Source organism: Misgurnus anguillicaudatus, chromosome 22, assembly GCF_027580225.2.
Source record: "Misgurnus anguillicaudatus chromosome 22, ASM2758022v2, whole genome shotgun sequence".
Classification (NCBI taxonomy): domain Eukaryota; kingdom Metazoa; phylum Chordata; class Actinopteri; order Cypriniformes; family Cobitidae; genus Misgurnus; species Misgurnus anguillicaudatus.
The window spans coordinates 6,614,057-6,631,230 of record NC_073358.2 but is presented as its reverse complement, the minus strand read 5'-3'; the positions used below and the strand labels follow the sequence as shown (position 1 = coordinate 6,631,230).

General features: G+C 36.1%; 1 protein-coding gene across 1 annotated transcript; it reads right to left on the bottom strand.

Moving 5' to 3' along the window:
* Positions 1-4,549: 4,549 nt before the first annotated feature.
* aspa (aspartoacylase) lies at positions 4,550-16,612 on the bottom strand. Its single transcript, XM_055200554.2, has 6 exons — positions 16,160-16,612; positions 14,232-14,427; positions 12,822-12,915; positions 10,532-10,639; positions 6,307-6,416; positions 4,550-6,066 (listed from the first exon to the last, which is right to left on the bottom strand). The coding sequence occupies exons 1-6, from the start codon at positions 16,534-16,536 to the stop codon at positions 5,875-5,877; spliced, it is 1,077 nt and encodes a 358-aa protein (XP_055056529.2). The 5' UTR covers positions 16,537-16,612; the 3' UTR covers positions 4,550-5,874.
* Between the last annotated feature and the right edge of the window lie 562 nt (positions 16,613-17,174).

The window sequence follows — 17,174 nt, the reverse complement described above, 5'->3', positions numbered from 1 at the left end:
TTTGACCAAAAGCCTAATCTTGGTCTTTATTTAAAGAAGACACTGAAGTTTTTCCACTGAAAAACGTGTCTGGACGTGAACATATTTATTACATTTACAGTTTACATTTACCTTAATAAATAAAAATAATGCAATAAAGTATAAAATAATGCAATAAAGTATATATACAATTATAAAACAATTATAAAACCAGAAATAAAAAAAGAAAAATAAAGACATGAGTCTACATTAGCTCTGAATTTCATGTTAAAGAGCACCAATGGTCCGATTCAGGTTTTTACATTTCCTTTGGTGTGTATTATTACATTAACAATATGCAAAAGGTACAAACCCCAAAGTTAATGATGACGCAAGTTATCGTCTCCAACGTAAATCTCTTTCCTTGGACTACAACAAACACTCGGATTGTAGGCAACAGTTTACTTTCTGGGACTGGTGATGTAGACAAGATCGACATTATCATAATTCCTCGCGCTTCGGACTCACAGCCTGTAAGTTAACTCCTGTCAGCATTGCATTTTGAGCAAATCTTTCAAACATGGTAAGGAGCGTCACATTTCTGGCTGACGTCAGAGGTATTCAGACCAATCACAACGTACAGTTTAGCTGGCCAATCAGGGACACAGAGCTTTCAAAATCCGTGCGTTTCAGGAAGAGAGTGAAATCTGGAGCTACAAAAATGTACGGTATATGGAAAATAATGTGTTTTTAACCTTAAACCACGGGAACACATTGTATTATACCAAATACACAAAATAAGGTTTTAGCAATGAAATAGGTGCTCTTTAAAATCACAAAAAATGAGGTTTGTGTCACAAATTGTGTGGTTTTACCAACAATGGCCAGTAGGTGTCAATGGTTTGCTGCATACTCTTGTCACAAATTAATAAATGACTTATAGTTCTCATTTTTTAACTGCTTAAAAAATTACGTATTATTTTGTGCTACCATACTTACTTGTGTAACTACTCATGTAACAGTCTTTAAATAGAGAAAACATGCAAGTGTCCGGTGGCCTTCAAATTCATCCCTGTTTGGATCCCAAGGAATGAATGGGGCTCGGCTAAATGCTAACACATTCATGAGACGCTGTACAAAGATGAAGTGCACGCATTGAAAGATAGGGATGTATTCATTTGTCTAAGTTGAGGTAAAAACAAAAAAATATTGAAAAACGGTGGTGTTTTCCTTTAACTTCAGGCTTGTTATTGTCACCACAATTAAGTTTTGTATTTAAAGAGTTCAACAGAATAAAGAAAATGTTTAGGACAACATGAGGGTGAGAAAATTATGATTTTTAACAAATATTTTTGTGTGAACTAGTGCTCTCTTAAAAATAACCTTTCTGTTCACATAGTTATCTATAAAGTCATACATTGTGGCTTATCCAACAATTATCAGTTATTTTAGATACACTAAATTCGCCAGACAGAAAATACTGGCATCACACTGAACAGAAACTGAAGACCTGATTAGATCATGCTTTATTTGATACGCATCAATGCATTTCACTCAGACCTTGAATAACAGCCAAAGAAAGACAGTCCTCTGTAATACAGTCAGACTTGTTTCGTGTGTAATATTATATGAAAGGTTAGCACAATATTTCAATTGAGAAAGAACTGTAATGTCTTATGTTGGATTACTAATACTTTTGGACTTAAGTCATATAAATAAAAGCAATTGGCCAAATAGTATACTGGTTACTGCATCATAGATATCTTGGTTCAGTTACCAGGATGATTTGCACTACAATACATAAAAAACTGATCAATTTAAGTTGGGAACAAAAGAGAGGACATGCAAGTGAAATGCGCAATGCATAGTATTTCAGTCATATCTGTCGTGAGTGATGAGACATGCAAAAATAAAATCTCTTATTTGTACAAATTCCCTCATGTGGATCAGTTGACTTAGTGAAGTTTTTGTTTTCTAATAACAATAATTATTTTATATTATTTATTCATGTTTTGCTTCTTATTTCATTATTCATGCAAGCAAAGGCGATTTAGACCAAATACAGGACATGCATTTAGGGGATCCTGCATATGGTGAAACAACAGTGGTTAATATTTAAATGGTAATATTTTATGTCCATCTTCACATCAAAGGTAAAAGGATGTAATTATTTGCTCATGTTTAATGATCGTGTGCTGCCCTCCAGTGGTCAGCCTGTAAAGCACCAGACTTGGAGAAATGGTTTATCCAAAAGAAAATATTTGTCATTATATTTACATATATTTATATTTGCTCATAAGTTTACAACCCCTTTTGCAAAAAAAGTTAAAGGATCATATTGCACTTTGTTTTTAATTTAGTGCCCTGAACAGGATATTTCATTTGGAGGCGGTTTCAACTTCCAGAAATGAACTTCCAGGCAGTCTAAAGTTGTTTGTAGATTGACTAATTTATCTTGAAACTTAAAGAAATACATCCTCGATAACAAGCTGTGTCAGCATCAAAGTTCATTAATGTAATATTGAAATAATGTTTTTTGACTATGTTGTATATATTTTAGCCTGTCATGGTTTTTTAAATGATAATTAACTAATATTGATTGTACTTGACAGTTATTTGTAATGTAATGTTTTAATATTGTGTGCACCTGCCAGGGGACTGCAGATGGAAATTAGTTTTTGCTAACTCTGGTACAAAACAAATTTTCGTAAGATTAATGTATTTTGTACATTGTCTCTGACAAATAAACTAATAAAATAAAATAAATACATTTCCCGTACAGGGTTTAGGTTAGTCCAGGACTAGGCCTTATTTATAATAGGTCATTTAAGATTTTTTTTTACTACCATACCTTACAAAAAACACTACACTGTGCATCTTGAGAGAAAACAATGTCACTGATATATGTTTAAATTAGTCAGGACAAGGTGTTTTTCAATTAAAGCAGCTCACACATGCATTTTAGTCTGGGACTGGGATAAGCCCTGTCCGGAAAACCGCCCCATGATGTTTACATATAGTCCATAACACAGAATAATAGCTGAAAATAACCTAGTTTACAAGTTTACATCTATGATTCTTGCTGTGGAATTTTATCTGGACAATCAGGGATTATTTTTATGTTTTGTGATATCTGAGTCATCCGTTCTTGCTAGTTTTAAAAGGGTGGGCATCCTGGATATCCTGGGTGGGCAATTGATACATTTATATACAAAATGATGAGATTAGTGTAATTGCACAAACTAAGATTAGAATACATTTAAAAACAATGTTTTTGCACGGCATATTATCAAGCTGGGAAATTTACTGTATGTATTATTTGATTGCTGTTTCATGCATTAATGAAAAAGTGATTAGGCCTTATCAAAAAAGGCAAGCGAAAACAACACTGAAATGATTAATGACTCACTTCTGCTATGTACTAATAAGTCGGACTTTACATTACAATAAATCTCCTATTTGCTTCTGCATGCTGTTGTTTATGATAAACTCATTGAAGGCATTTTTATGCATCTTGGCCCACAGCCCTCCATCATTAAATTTAAAGGGACACTCCACTTTTTTTGATAATAGTCTCATTATCCAGCTCCCCTAGAGTTAAACATTAGATTTTTACAGTTTTGGAATCCATTCAGCTGATCTCCGGGTCTGGCGCTACATTTAAACAAAAGTTTTGTATTGTATTTTACTTTACTAATCTTTTTTGTTTAAATGTAGCTTAAATAAAATGATTGCAACCACTTACCTTAAAAAATTGAGTAAATTGAATGAATAATTTTTTTCAGTGCGTAATATCACTATGCCTGCTGCAGCCATGTTACGGCAGCAAAGTCCTTGATTATTACGCCAGAATGAGAGTATAGTTCCTAGCCATATCTGCCTAGAAAATCACAACTTTTAATTTCCGTCGGTCTTACAATGTAACTACAGAAGAGTCAAGTTTAAAATAGGAAAAATATTGAAACTCTTTGGTTATTTTTTAACGTGATGCTAATGATCTAATTAGATTCAATGAATTATGCTAAGCTATGCTAAAGGTGGTAGCGCCAGACCCGGAGATCGGCTGAATGGATTCCAAAACGGTAAAAATCAAATGTTTAACTCTAGGGGAACTGGAAAATGAGTATATTTTCAAAAAAAGTGGAGTGTCCCTTTAAGTCAAGTCCTGTAACGTGATTTTGGGGAAAATGGACCCTGCTGGTCTTTAGAACAATCTTCCAGCTCTTGCATGCATATTTGAACCCTTTCTAATACAGATTGTACAATGTTGAAATTAATCTCTTCACACTTAAAACATCTGAAATTCATATACAACTGTTACAAAAGCATACATCAATTGATGCTCAAAAAACCACGATACATTAAGAATCAGGGGTGTGTAAACTTTTAAACATGATGATAGGTTTAAATTCTTGCCATTCAGAAGCTACATCAAATAAGACATTTACATGTTTCCCAACAGACAAAATAATAATAATCTACACCGATCATGCAGTTTGAATGGTTAAGAACATCAATGTATTTCCTATTGTGTTTCAATGTGTTACATTAAAACCAACATGAAAGTGTGTAAATAAAGACAAAATATTACTCCTTTAATAGTCATGAGTTTTAATTAAAAAGTGCAAAAATTAGATTTTAAACTCAAGAGAGACACATTTCAATATTGCTTTAACATTGCTGAAATGATTCATGAATCTAATAAAGACAATCACGACTTGTGTAATACTATAAATACATATATCCCATTTCATTACATGAACATACAAGCACATTTAGACAACACTGAACATCAATCAATAGCATCTGGACCTTTAAAGCATTTTTCTTCAATTGAAAATAAATTAAAAACATCCTTTCCACATAAAGTGAATATATTATTTCTTGCATAGATGGAAACATTATTATTATTATTATTAGCACACTATTTCAAAATACAGTACAATACACACACTGTTGGGCTTTTCAACGATCTAGACGATCTATATACGTCACAAAACAAAAACATCACACATTTTTCACACAAGATCATACTTTTTCCATACAGAAGTTTTCAGTGCCTGCCGAATGTTTTCGAAAACATCCAGCAATCTGCACCATCAAATACAACTACTACAATATTGCTCAATATTATTCAAACCATTTCTACTGTACAGTACTCAGTGTTACTATATGATTACCCTGCCAACTTGATGCTTTCTTATCAGACTCTTATCTGTTAAGGCAATAATCAGGTTGCATAACTGAAGAAAAGATCAAATCAGAAACTTAGACAATGAGTTTAGACAATGACTCACTCTTCAAGAAACGGACATATAAACACATTGCTGGGAGGTTACTTTGTTTGTAAGGCTGTTTTAGGTCAGTATTTGAGTCAACAGTGAATCACACACAGTAAAAAATTATTTGCTGCCTTCAATTTTTATGACACTTATTTCTCTTGACAAGAATTTAAGGCAGCAAAGATTGTTTTTTACAATGCAGGCTCAAGGGCAGTGAAGACTTTTCCTGAGATACAACGTGCCATAGGTAGGCCTAATGTATATATATATATATTAATCTAAAAAATAAATTTCTTCATTATATATTTATATATTGGAGTACTTTATAGAACATTTTTAGTAAAAAAAGTATTTCTAAAAATGTTAAAAAAAAACTTTTTTTTAAAACAAATACATTCACAGTTTTTAAAAATAAACTATTATGCGCTCACAGAAACAAAGGTACAGAAGCCATCACTGGGGTGTACCCTTTTGCATACACGTTTCATATTAGTAGCTTAAAGGTACATATATATTAGGACATTTTAAAGGGTAACATCCTAGTGACAGGGTTTGTACCATTGAATGTGGTTTGAATTTGGTAGTACCTTGTAGATGCCACAGTGAATTTAAAAGAAAAAAACACGGTTAAACACTATACTTTTCTGACAGCATTAACAGCTAATATTTCTCTACAGGTGGTCATGAACGCTTGCTGTTTCTCGTAGTAGGCGGCCTCATTAATGAATGTAGGGAACACTGTGCTGGCACCTTCAAAGGGGATTGTTTTTCCATCGAAAGTTAGGAACATAGGGTCACCCCGGTTCAAAGGTTCCCAGTCGCAATCCTAGAGAGAGAGAGAGAAAGAGAGAAAAAACTTATTATGACTCAACTTGTATACTTAAAGATTCTGATTTTTTGTATGAATCCAATATTTGGCTTGATGGCTACATCTGCTGAAGTTTTTTTGTCAATAGGCCACTTAAAAATTCCCTTACTGATAAAAATGCTGATGTGTCAAATACTTATTTTTCCGGCTGTACATTTCTCTTTTGTTGCATTTCCTTCATTGTTTCTATTACAATACCTGTAGATGAGGATGAACCATAGCTGTAATGTTGCCGTTGGTGTCTCTGGGGTAATCCATACTCTCCCGAACTCTGAAGACTTCCACTGTACATGTAGGAAAATCGACACCTATTGATGTCAAAGAGAGCAGAAATTCATGAGAAATGGGACAGATTTGACCGCATGTGTTATTATTCGGGGGCTTACAGTATATAAAGGCATCCCTTGTAAATGAATATAAAAACATGTTTATTATGTTATGGTGGTCATATTGTGTTGTTTCAGCTTTGGGTCCTCGAGTAAGTGGTGGATTCAGCTGGGCTCGTACTGTTATAAAAGCAAAAATTATGTACATAACTTCAAGCTGTAGTCTTTCCACTTGTGTAACTTTTGTTTTGCACATTCTTTACTGTTACAGTCTCTAAATATCTAAAGTTTGGCATAGAAAGGTTTTTGGAAATGTCAGGCGTTTAAGACCTTAATTGATAACTTCCTTAGTTGTGCTCATGTGGTGCATTAAATAGCATGTTAAGAGCGTAGCTATATCCTGCTCTGCAACATGACACACATTTACGGGAGAAATCTTTATGACATAATATGCTGTTTTGAATGTACATTTCGATTATCTCTCCAAGACTTTTTCACAGGGGAAATGGATAAAGCACACTTTGTCCATTTCTTTCATAAATGTATTTTTTATGATACACCCGAGCTTTGGTTTGGCTTGCATTTTAGATTTTTTCTAGCTTTTTGGGGTTAGGAAGAACCAATAAATATAATAACCAAATATTTCTCCTAGAACAGTGTAATTCTCCATGTTTGTGTACAACATGTTCCAGTTACACAGAAGTAAGTATTATGGTGCAAACAACAATAAATGTGATGTATTCACACCAGGGATCTCATTTATAAAGCATGCGTACGTACAAAACGGGGCTGGAAACGTGCGCAAGCCAGTTCCCACGCAAAGGTTGTGATCTATAAAAAACAAACTTTATTGGAGAAGGGGCTTGCATGGTGGAGGATGGAGGATGATTCATGTATGCACACTTGCAGGTGATCTGTGGGTTATAAAGGGAACATTGCTTTGTTTTATAAGTCTTAATATTTTTTGGCGTACGCCATTTTTGGCTTTTGGGCGGACGTAGACTTCTAGTAAAGATCCTACTCACAGTTTTATAAATGGGACCCCAGGTCTTATGTGGCGTTCACACCAGCCGCGGTAGAGGCGGCAAAAACGCACCTTTCGCACGTAGGTGGACGTTTTAAATTTTGAGATTACTCGCTTCATTAGTGCGTAAAGCCCACCGCAAAATTCTAGTCCTTTTTTTTGCGGAAATTTGCGTCATGGGAGGGGATTCTGCGACTCTGCTCGCTCCCTGTAATCACGTGACTACTAGAGCAAGATCCTTATTGGTTAACGCGGCACAAATATCTACCAAAGTTCAGATTTTTCAACTTGTGCGTTTCCCGCGGCAATGCTTAATTCGCGCGGAACGCGCCGCGCGTTTTGTGAGCTTCACACCATGCCTTCCGCAGTTCTGCGTCATTCACATCATGTCATTTGCACGAATCGTGGCGCAGAATGCCTATTCGCGTCTTTGCATTGACTTAACATGTAAATCACTCGTGCTTGCCGCCTCTTCTGCGTCTGGTGTGAACACCACATTAGGAGGTTAAAGGTCCACTGTGTAGATTTCTAGGGACATATAGCGGTAAACCTGTGAATTGCAACCAAAGGCTTAGTGCAGAGTAGAGGTCTTTTCAGGTCCATAGAAATGTACCCGACCCAAACTGACCCAAATTACTTTTAAAAGTACCGAAGGTAACATAAATATAATTTTTTTAAAAGAAAGACCCGACCCGAGACAAACCGGAGATCCAGTGGCAATTTTTTTAACCTGAATGGACCTGAATGTAAATGGCACCGACGTGTGTGCAAGTCAGCAGCCCCACACGCACCAGTCAGACAGAAAGAAACCCTGGTGGGCTCACAACCAATTTGACCCGCTGCTCCATTTATTTTCCTTTGTTATCTGACGATGACACCAAGGTTACCGCTAAAATGTACATTCAAAACGGATTGATTGACAGGTCTGTTTCAATGTTCGGCAAACACACATTCATTTTAATTTACCAGAGGCAGCTAAGGGCGCACTCACACTATCCAAACCAAACCGCGCTCGGGCGCGTTTGACCCCCAAAGCCTGGTTTGTTTGACAAGTGTGATCGCTCTGTTCCGCGCCCGGGCGCGGATTGGTTAATCGCGCCACGGCCGGGTTGCAGAGGTGGGCCGGAGCGCGGTTCACTTGGGCTCAGGCGCGGAAGGCTGTGGTGTGAGCGCATTCGCGCCTGAGCGCGATTCAAAAAGTGAAGACGTCAGTTGCGCGACCACTTACCTTCATCTGCCTCTGTAAAAACCATTTGATGCGCGCAGCGGGGTTACGTGAATGTCCGAGCTGCGCGTGTGACAGATCAACTAAGCAATATGATGACATGTGAGAGGGCTGTCTGTAATGGCGCACCAAACAACTCCGGGCAAAAAACACAGACTTATCATTACGGTGGGTTCCAGTGTTAAGGGAGGGCTTTACTTCCTGCTTTTTTCAAAACAAACGCATCTTAATGACGAAAGCGCGCCCGGACTCGGATCGATAAAAAGTACAGTGTGAGTGCGTGCACCATGGGGGAGAAGGGAGGGGTGACAATCGCGCTGGGGCATGGTTTGGTTTGGTTTGGATAATGTGAGTGTGCCCTAATATTATACCCAACCTGTGTCCAAGGCACACGTAAAAGTTTTCGACCCGAACCCGGTCGGGTATCGGGTCAGACCAATGTATGTAAGTGGACCCGTAAAGACCTGTAGTCCACAGCTTCCCTTTCACAATGCACAGAGAAGCTACGGTAGCAACCACAGGACAAAAATGTCATGATATAAGACAACGTGGAGACAAAATGCGATCTATAGAGTAGTATAAATAAATAAAAAATAAATAAATATAAAAATAAAATAATAGTTTACTACTAGCTCATCAATTATATAATTAAAAATGAATTGTCATATTGCAATATTGCATTTATTGCCCAATATTTCTTACTGCCACGACCCCAACTAATAAACTTATGGCTCCCACTCGTGTTTGCGGCTTTGTGGTGGCGTTCATGCGCGTTTATCATGTAAATACGATAAATTCGACATACTTGAATGCACTATAAAACTACAAAATACTGTAAATAAATAATTTACGTTTTTATTTTTAAATTAAAACTGTATTGGATTCTATCATTTTGCTCCTATTTATTAAATTTTAAATTAATTTTTAATTATATTGATAATATGGTCGTAAGCATTGCTGAACAGAAAACTTAAGTGCTTACAATAAGATATCTATAAGGTCTTTACGGGTCCACTTATATCCAAAAACCTGAGGTTCGACCCGAGCAGATAGATGAAACAGACCTGTCAATCAATTTTGTATAAACACTGGAAGGGTCGGTGCCGTTTAAATTCGGGTTTAAAAAATTGACACTTGGTCGGTCTGGGCTTGGGTCTTATTTTGTCGGGTCTTAAAAAAAACGATTTATGGACGTCATATGCAAAAGTGATTTGGGTCATTTCGGGTCGGGTACATTTCTTTGGACCCGAGTAGACCTCTAATTTATCCTCAACAATGTGGCCCCTGCACACAATGTGAGACTAAAAAGCCAGGAAACTACTAATGACATGGAAACTGACCAGTTAGCCAACAAGTATTCATGTCACAAAACAGAAGAGGAACTAGCCCAGTTCAACATGTTCCTGCCCAATGTGAAACAAGGAGAAAGTCTATTCATGTTAGCCTGAAAGTACACGTGACATTCTCATTGAAATTTTTCCATAGTACAAAAGCAGGAGGAAAAAGAGGAAGCTATGAATGATTGAAAAACTAGTCGGTATTTGAAATCGTCTAAAATGGCAAGCGTCTTATTTAAATGAATAGATGATGACTCAATAACCTGTGGGTATAATTGTTTTTCTTAATACTGTATGCAGAATCAGACGGTCATGGGAAATAGAAGTACACAAAACATCTACAAATAAAAATAAGCCTTGAAATGAGATCCCCAGTATCCAAATGGGTTGTTTTTTATAATTGTGCATCAATCAATGTTGCCTATTGCCTTTGAAATCTCTTTATAGGAACACATTCCACATTGTATTGTGGTAGGCAATCTGATCTGTGGTTAACTTCCATTGACCTTACCACTATTGAAGAGCTCAATGAAGTCCAGTGCATGCTTTATTATCGTCCGCATGGACTCAAACACATTGCTCCGCAAAACCCCCTGTGGCTGAGGGCCCACCTCAACACCTGCAATCCATAAAACATCAATGTAAATCATATAAATCAATATTAACTAAATAAATCATATTCAGTCAGGGGTAAATTTCAACATATAGTTTTGTCAATACTAACTCAAAACTGTGAAGTAACTTTGCCAATAATTGATATTTCTATAAGAAATTAAAGGAATATTCCATTTTCTTAAAAGAAAAATCCAGACAATCCACTCACCACCATGTCATACAAAATGCCGATGTCCTTCCCTGCTCAGTCGAGAAGAAACTATGCTTCTTGAGGAAAACATTGCAGGATTTTTCTCATTTTAATGGACTTTAATAGAGCCCAACATTTAATACTTAACTCAACACTTAACAGTTTTTTTCAACGGAGTTTCAAAGGACTCTAAACGATCCCAAACGAGGCATAAGGGTCTTATCTAGAGAAACGATTGTCATTTTTGACAAGAAAAATAAAAAATATGCTCTTTTAAACCACAACTTTTCGTCTAGGTCCGGTCCAGGGCGACCTATCGTAAATGCGTAGTGACGTAGGGAGGTCACGTGTTCACATATATGAGGCGCACATTTGCGGACCATTTTAAACAATAAACTGACACAAAGAAATTAATTAGTATCATTTCACATACAACAACGTAGGAACGGTCCTCTTTCAACACACTTGTAAACACTAGGGCGGAGTTTCGCGTTCGTCCTCTGTGACCTCTTGACGTCATGACGTATTGTGTGGGGTCACGCTGGCACATCACGACCGGATCTAGACGAGAAGTTGTGGTTTAAAGTGCATATTTTTTATTTTTCTTGTCAAAAATGACAATAGTTTCGCTAGATAAGACCCTTATGCCTCGTTTGGGATCGTTTATAGTCCTTTGAAACTCCGTTGAAAATACTGTTAAGTGTCGAGTTAAGTATTAAATGTTGGGCTGTATTTAAGTCCATTAAAATGAGAAAAATCCTGCAATGTTTTCCTCAAAAAACATAATTTCTTCTTGACTCAACAAAGAAAGACATCAACATTTTGGATGACATGGTGGTGAGTAAATTATCTGGATTTTTCGTTAAAGAAAATGGAATATTCCTTTAATATTAATTAGCATTGTTAGGTACTTTCGCTGAAGCTTCTCATCATGTTGCACTTATTAAAGGATTAGTCAATTTTCTTTAAAAAAAAAATCCAGATAATTTACTCACCACCTTGTCATCCAACATCTTTCTTTGTTCAGTCGAGAAGAAATTATGTTTTTTGAGGAAAACATTCCAGGATTTTCTCATTTTAATGGACTTTAATGGACCCCAACATTTAACAGTTTTAATGCAGTTTAAAATTGCAGTTTCAAAGGACTCTAAATGATCTCAAAATAGGCATAAGGGTCTTATCTAGCGAAACAATTGTCATTTTTGGCAAGAAAAAAAAGCACTTTTAAACCACAACTTCTCGTCTATCTCCGGTCCTACGATGCGCCAGCGCGACCTCATATATTATGTCCATTAAAGTCCATTAAAATGAGAAAAATCCTGGAATGCTTTCCTCAAAAAACATAATTTCTTCTCGACTGAACAAAGAAAGACATCAACATTTTGGGTGACATTGTGGTGAGTAAATTATCTGGATTTCGTCTATCTCCGGTCCTACGATGCGCCAGCACGACCTCATATATTATGTCCATTAAAGTCCATTAAAATGAGAAAAATCCTGGAATGCTTTCCTCAAAAAACATAATTTCTTCTCGACTGAACAAAGAAAGACATCAACATTTTGGATGACATTGTGGTGAGTAAATTATCTGGATTTTTTTTAAGAAAATGGATTAATCCTTTAATATTCATGGGTCTTATATGTTCTCTGATGTCTTATTACTGAGACACATTACATGTGTTAGGTTACAAAATATTTACTTGATCTTTACATGTGAATTAATCTGAAAATTAAACCTGTTGTAGATATATCAAAGCTAAAATGTCACCAATTTACCGTCAAGACAACATCTGTAAAATCTTACATGTATAAAACTAAAAATGGTAAACAACATAACAAATGTGCTTTGAGCTAAAAACAATCATGTGACTTAAAATCTTTAAATCTTTATTCCTGAACATCCTGTTTCTCATCTCACTGACAAACTTTAACTTATAGATGTAATATTAAACTTGATTTAACATGTCAAGTTTATGTTTAGTAACTTTGTACTTACCAACGGGGTGTTTGGCAACAGAACGTGTGGTTGAATATTTCAGCTGTGGGTGCTCATTTAACAGCACTGAGCAGGTGTGTGGAGCCATAGCCTTCTGAAAAAGGTGAAAACGCATCTGAGTTTTGTCATGCATAAGCAAACAATTTATTGATAAATGTTAACTGAAAAGTTTCACATGGGAACTAAGAATAAATGAAGAGTTTGGTTCCAAAACGAAATAAACGTCTTTTTTAGGCATGAGTTACTGCCAAAATAGTATTGTATCTGGTCAGTATTAAAACATAAATTCTTAATTTTACACAAAAAATTTATGCGATATCTGCCATGTTATTTTGTCATTTTTTCTCCCTCTTTTTCCAAAACGCAATAAACTGCAGTGCTCCTTCTCTGCAGAATCCGCTCAACAAATCACAGCGCACCATTCCACGCATTGTAAACAACAATGGCGGTGCGTTGAATACACACAGACTCCTAGTTTTCCTCATCTACTTTGTACTTCATGATAAACAAACAAACAAAAACAAAATAGTAATTTTGATGGCTTTGCTAAACTTGTGGTGGTTTTCTGTGGCGGGGAAGAAGTGTAAGCCATTAAAATCGAATAATTTACGTAAGAGGCACTCGGAAAAATGCCGGCTGTTGCTTGTTCTCTTGACAGCATCAAGCTTCTGTCATGCTAACACATTGACCCCAGAGGATCTTATGAAAAACGTTCCATTATTTTACTCGAAATCGACGAAAATCGAGCAGGAAAAAAATATTTTACAGCTGATCGCTGTCAAAAAAGTTTTAGTGACGACGTCCTAAGGATGACAGCAGCAATGACAGTGTTCTTAATATGACAAAGTAAGTGTTTTAATTAATGCCATTAATGTTTATTTTTTAATCATTGTATACCACTAGTCAACTAAATTAATATAATATAGCAAAGATGAATTCAAATGTATATACTGATTCAATAGATTTATAGCATTTTAAAAAAAGGCATACTCTTTTTTATTTATTGCATTTTTGCGGAAAACATAATCATTTTTTATAATTAATCTTTGAAAATGAAATTATGTATTTGAATTTTTTTATGTTTTTATAACCTAAAGATGCTATGCGAAAGTTCGTAACAGAAAATAGTGGTTTTCATCTCGTCACTTTCTTGGTATAGAAAACACGTTTTTACTGAAATTAGTCAATTTCGTTTTGAAACCGCAATAGTGTTATTGTTACGTGCTAGAAAAAATATACATATACGACAATGCAAGATCCTTTTATACATATTTCCAGTATACAGTACATGCAACAAGAGCATAATAATGTATGGAAGTAGACTACTGTATAAATAATATATAAAAATCTAGATGGCACATTAGTAATTCACTTTATTCACTTAATGTGATTGCTTTTGGCATTTCTTACCTTGATGTAATGTACCATCTGAAGGTTGAAGAGGTCTTTTGAGCTTTCCAGAATGAGGGTGGAGCCCATGTTTGAGGTGGTGTTGTGAAGGTCAAAGATGACATCATACGCATCCGAGCTTCCCTTGGGACCAAACATTTGATTGATTTCCCGAGCCCTCTGGACTTCATACGGCAGGCCTTCCGTATCTGGACCACTGCGAATGGAAAGTTTCTATTTAATATTAACAACAATAATTACATTTTGACAGACATGACAAATAAGTAACAGAACATTGATCTCAGGATCTCAGAAAACTGCTAAACCTCCAAAAATTCATCTCCAGAATACAATTTTTAACCCTTATTAACGCTTGTAATGTAAGATGAAAATACTTAGGAAATTCTCTGTAGGTTAAATTCTCTAAAAGTCCAAACACTTGCTCTGTTTGTTTGAGTGACCCCACCAGCCAAACACAGCAACATTGCCGTGAGATTGAAGTGAAACCGACTTTGTCCGACTGCTGGCAGAGTGTTCGGGAAAACTGTCTCAATATAATTATTATTTTTGGCATTTCATGGCACAGAACCTACACACTTCAGCATTAAAGCACCTGGTGCTGGGGCCAAAATTATTTAATAAGCAGAAGTGCTATTAACTATTTTAAAAGGGCGGCGAATGGCTGGCTTTTACTTATAATGCTAAATAATTTACTTACTTGACAAATGTAAACTAGAAACTTGAGTAATCATTTATATGAGTCAGACCAAAGGTAACATTTCAAAAATGTTCATATTACACAACAACTTAGCTTATCTAACCAAAGTGATGTGCTTTATTAAACATGATAAAAATAAATAATATTAATAAGACAAAAGTAAAAAAAATGAATCAAGGACATTTTGTATCAATTCACTCTGTTAACATCTCATGTGATGGCCAAACATTATAAAAGCTTAAGATGTCTGTCTGGATTGAACACTTTAGGTCTACCTTATAATATGCATACTCCTGACTAATTGTATTTTAATTACAAACATCAATTTGATTGCTAATTTCACCACATCTCAGGTATAATTTCTGCATTCAAATCTGATCTATTCCTATTCAATAGTGAATGCGATTTTAATATTTTGTTTTGTGTTTAGATGCAAGGCAAAGACATTAAAGCTATCCTACACACTGTATTTACACCAAAGCATACTGTAGATCTAATTATGTACATTTTGATAGTACATTTCTATCTGTAATGTATTATTTACCTAAATAATGTAAAGGGAAATGCTCAGAATCTTCACCCCGCAGGACATTTGGTATAAACCATGTCGACTATCCAAACACCGTCAAAACGTTAATCGTAATTCACCTAAATATTTTGCTCCAATGATCATGTATTGTTATTCAATCAGACGTCAAGTTTCCGTCAGCTAGGTAGAAAAACACCACATCCGCGTTTGCTGCGTATCACGCAATGTTAATGGCTCTTCTCGTTGATCACGCGTATCCTGACACGAGCAGGTTGAACAGCTGATCGGTTCACTCATCTGTTTGTGTCCTTGCTACAGTATGCAAAGCAGACTGAAGAAAGCAAGTGTCTCGAAACGAAGGTTGTACAACATTGTGCGAGGCACAGAAAACGCAGAGACGCGCCAGTGTGACGCGTGCGTAACAAAATTAAATAGTAAGTACGCGTCCTACGAAAGTATCAAAGTTCGGCAACAGTTTAAACTCTCCTCTCGCTAAACGAAAGCCAATACATATGCTACCTATATTAATACAATATAGGCCTATACTACAGTAAACTGGTTTAAAACATTACTATAATGTTATAATATACTGTATTTTTCATGTGCGCGAAGTTACAATCTTGCCAAAGTATTATGTAATGATAAATATGAATGATAAACGCAACAAACGTACAATAAAAATAACGTGTATCGTGATTTTACCTGATATTAGCAGGAGTGAATGCGCGGTTCAGATCCGTGTCGATGTACCTTACGCATTTTTCCACTGCTTTCGGATTGCTTATGAACGGCTTGGTTACCAGTCCGTTTCTTTTCGTCTCGGCTGCATTCTTCATCCACATATTAACCAACGTAATGCCGGACATTTCGTTTCCATGTGTGCCTCCAAAAATAGCCACCCGTTTGATCCCGGGCAAACACGAAGCATTATTGCGAGAATTCATAGCGATGGCAGCACGAACGCGCGTTTCGCGAGAGCGCAGTTTCCTCACTACAGCCGGTTCCTCTTGTTTTGAATGCTGTGTTACATAATGGTTATTTAAAGGCTGTGTCTGAGCCCTGAGGACAACTGGACTCATTTGTCATCTTCATTAAGGGTGCACGGATCGAGTTTCACAACCGTGTTGCGTCTCCACACTAGCACTGTGACGTACCGAGTGACATTCGGGATTACTCCAAAAAGATTACACAGCAGAATAAATGTAATCTCCTTGGACAATAAATCGATAAATTAAATAAAAACGAGAATTAAAAAAAGCACAACATATTTATAAAATATATAAACATTGTGGGTAATTTGCAATAAAAGAATAAAAATGGGATATATGTGTCCCTATCTGCAATCCAGTCTAAACTCTCGTAAAATATTTATGAGATTGGGGAAATCATAGTTTGATTTGTTTTCAATCTTTAACATGACCTTACTTCAAGGTTATTTTTCACAGAATGTTCTTTGCATCATCTTATGTAAGATGATTTTATCTATTATCACAAAAATGACTTTAGCCGGGTTTTCACAGTCAGGGTCACACATAATTAAAGGTGACAGTCATGTCAATAGGCTTCATGCGCGGCCTCAACAAGACAGGCGGATGACGTCAAAGTACTGCGAGAGCGATATGAGAGAAGTCTTAATTTAGCCTCGCTCTCGCGGTACTTTGACGTCATTCGCCTGTCAGCTCTCGCAGCGCTGCATGATGGCACAAAGCAAAGACAA

Bases quoted from the DNA above. Each gene is read 5' to 3' on its own strand.
- aspa (XM_055200554.2), bottom strand. From the start codon at position 16,536: ATGAGTCCAGTTGTCCTCAGGGCTCAGACACAGCCTTTAAATAACCAT. The intron at 14,428-16,159 runs GTAAAATCACGA...TTCCATTCGCAG, and splicing joins TTCACTCCTGCTAATATCAG to TGGTCCAGATACGGAAGGCC. The intron at 6,417-10,531 runs GTAAGGTCAATG...TGACATCAATAG, and splicing joins CATTGAGCTCTTCAATAGTG to GTGTCGATTTTCCTACATGT.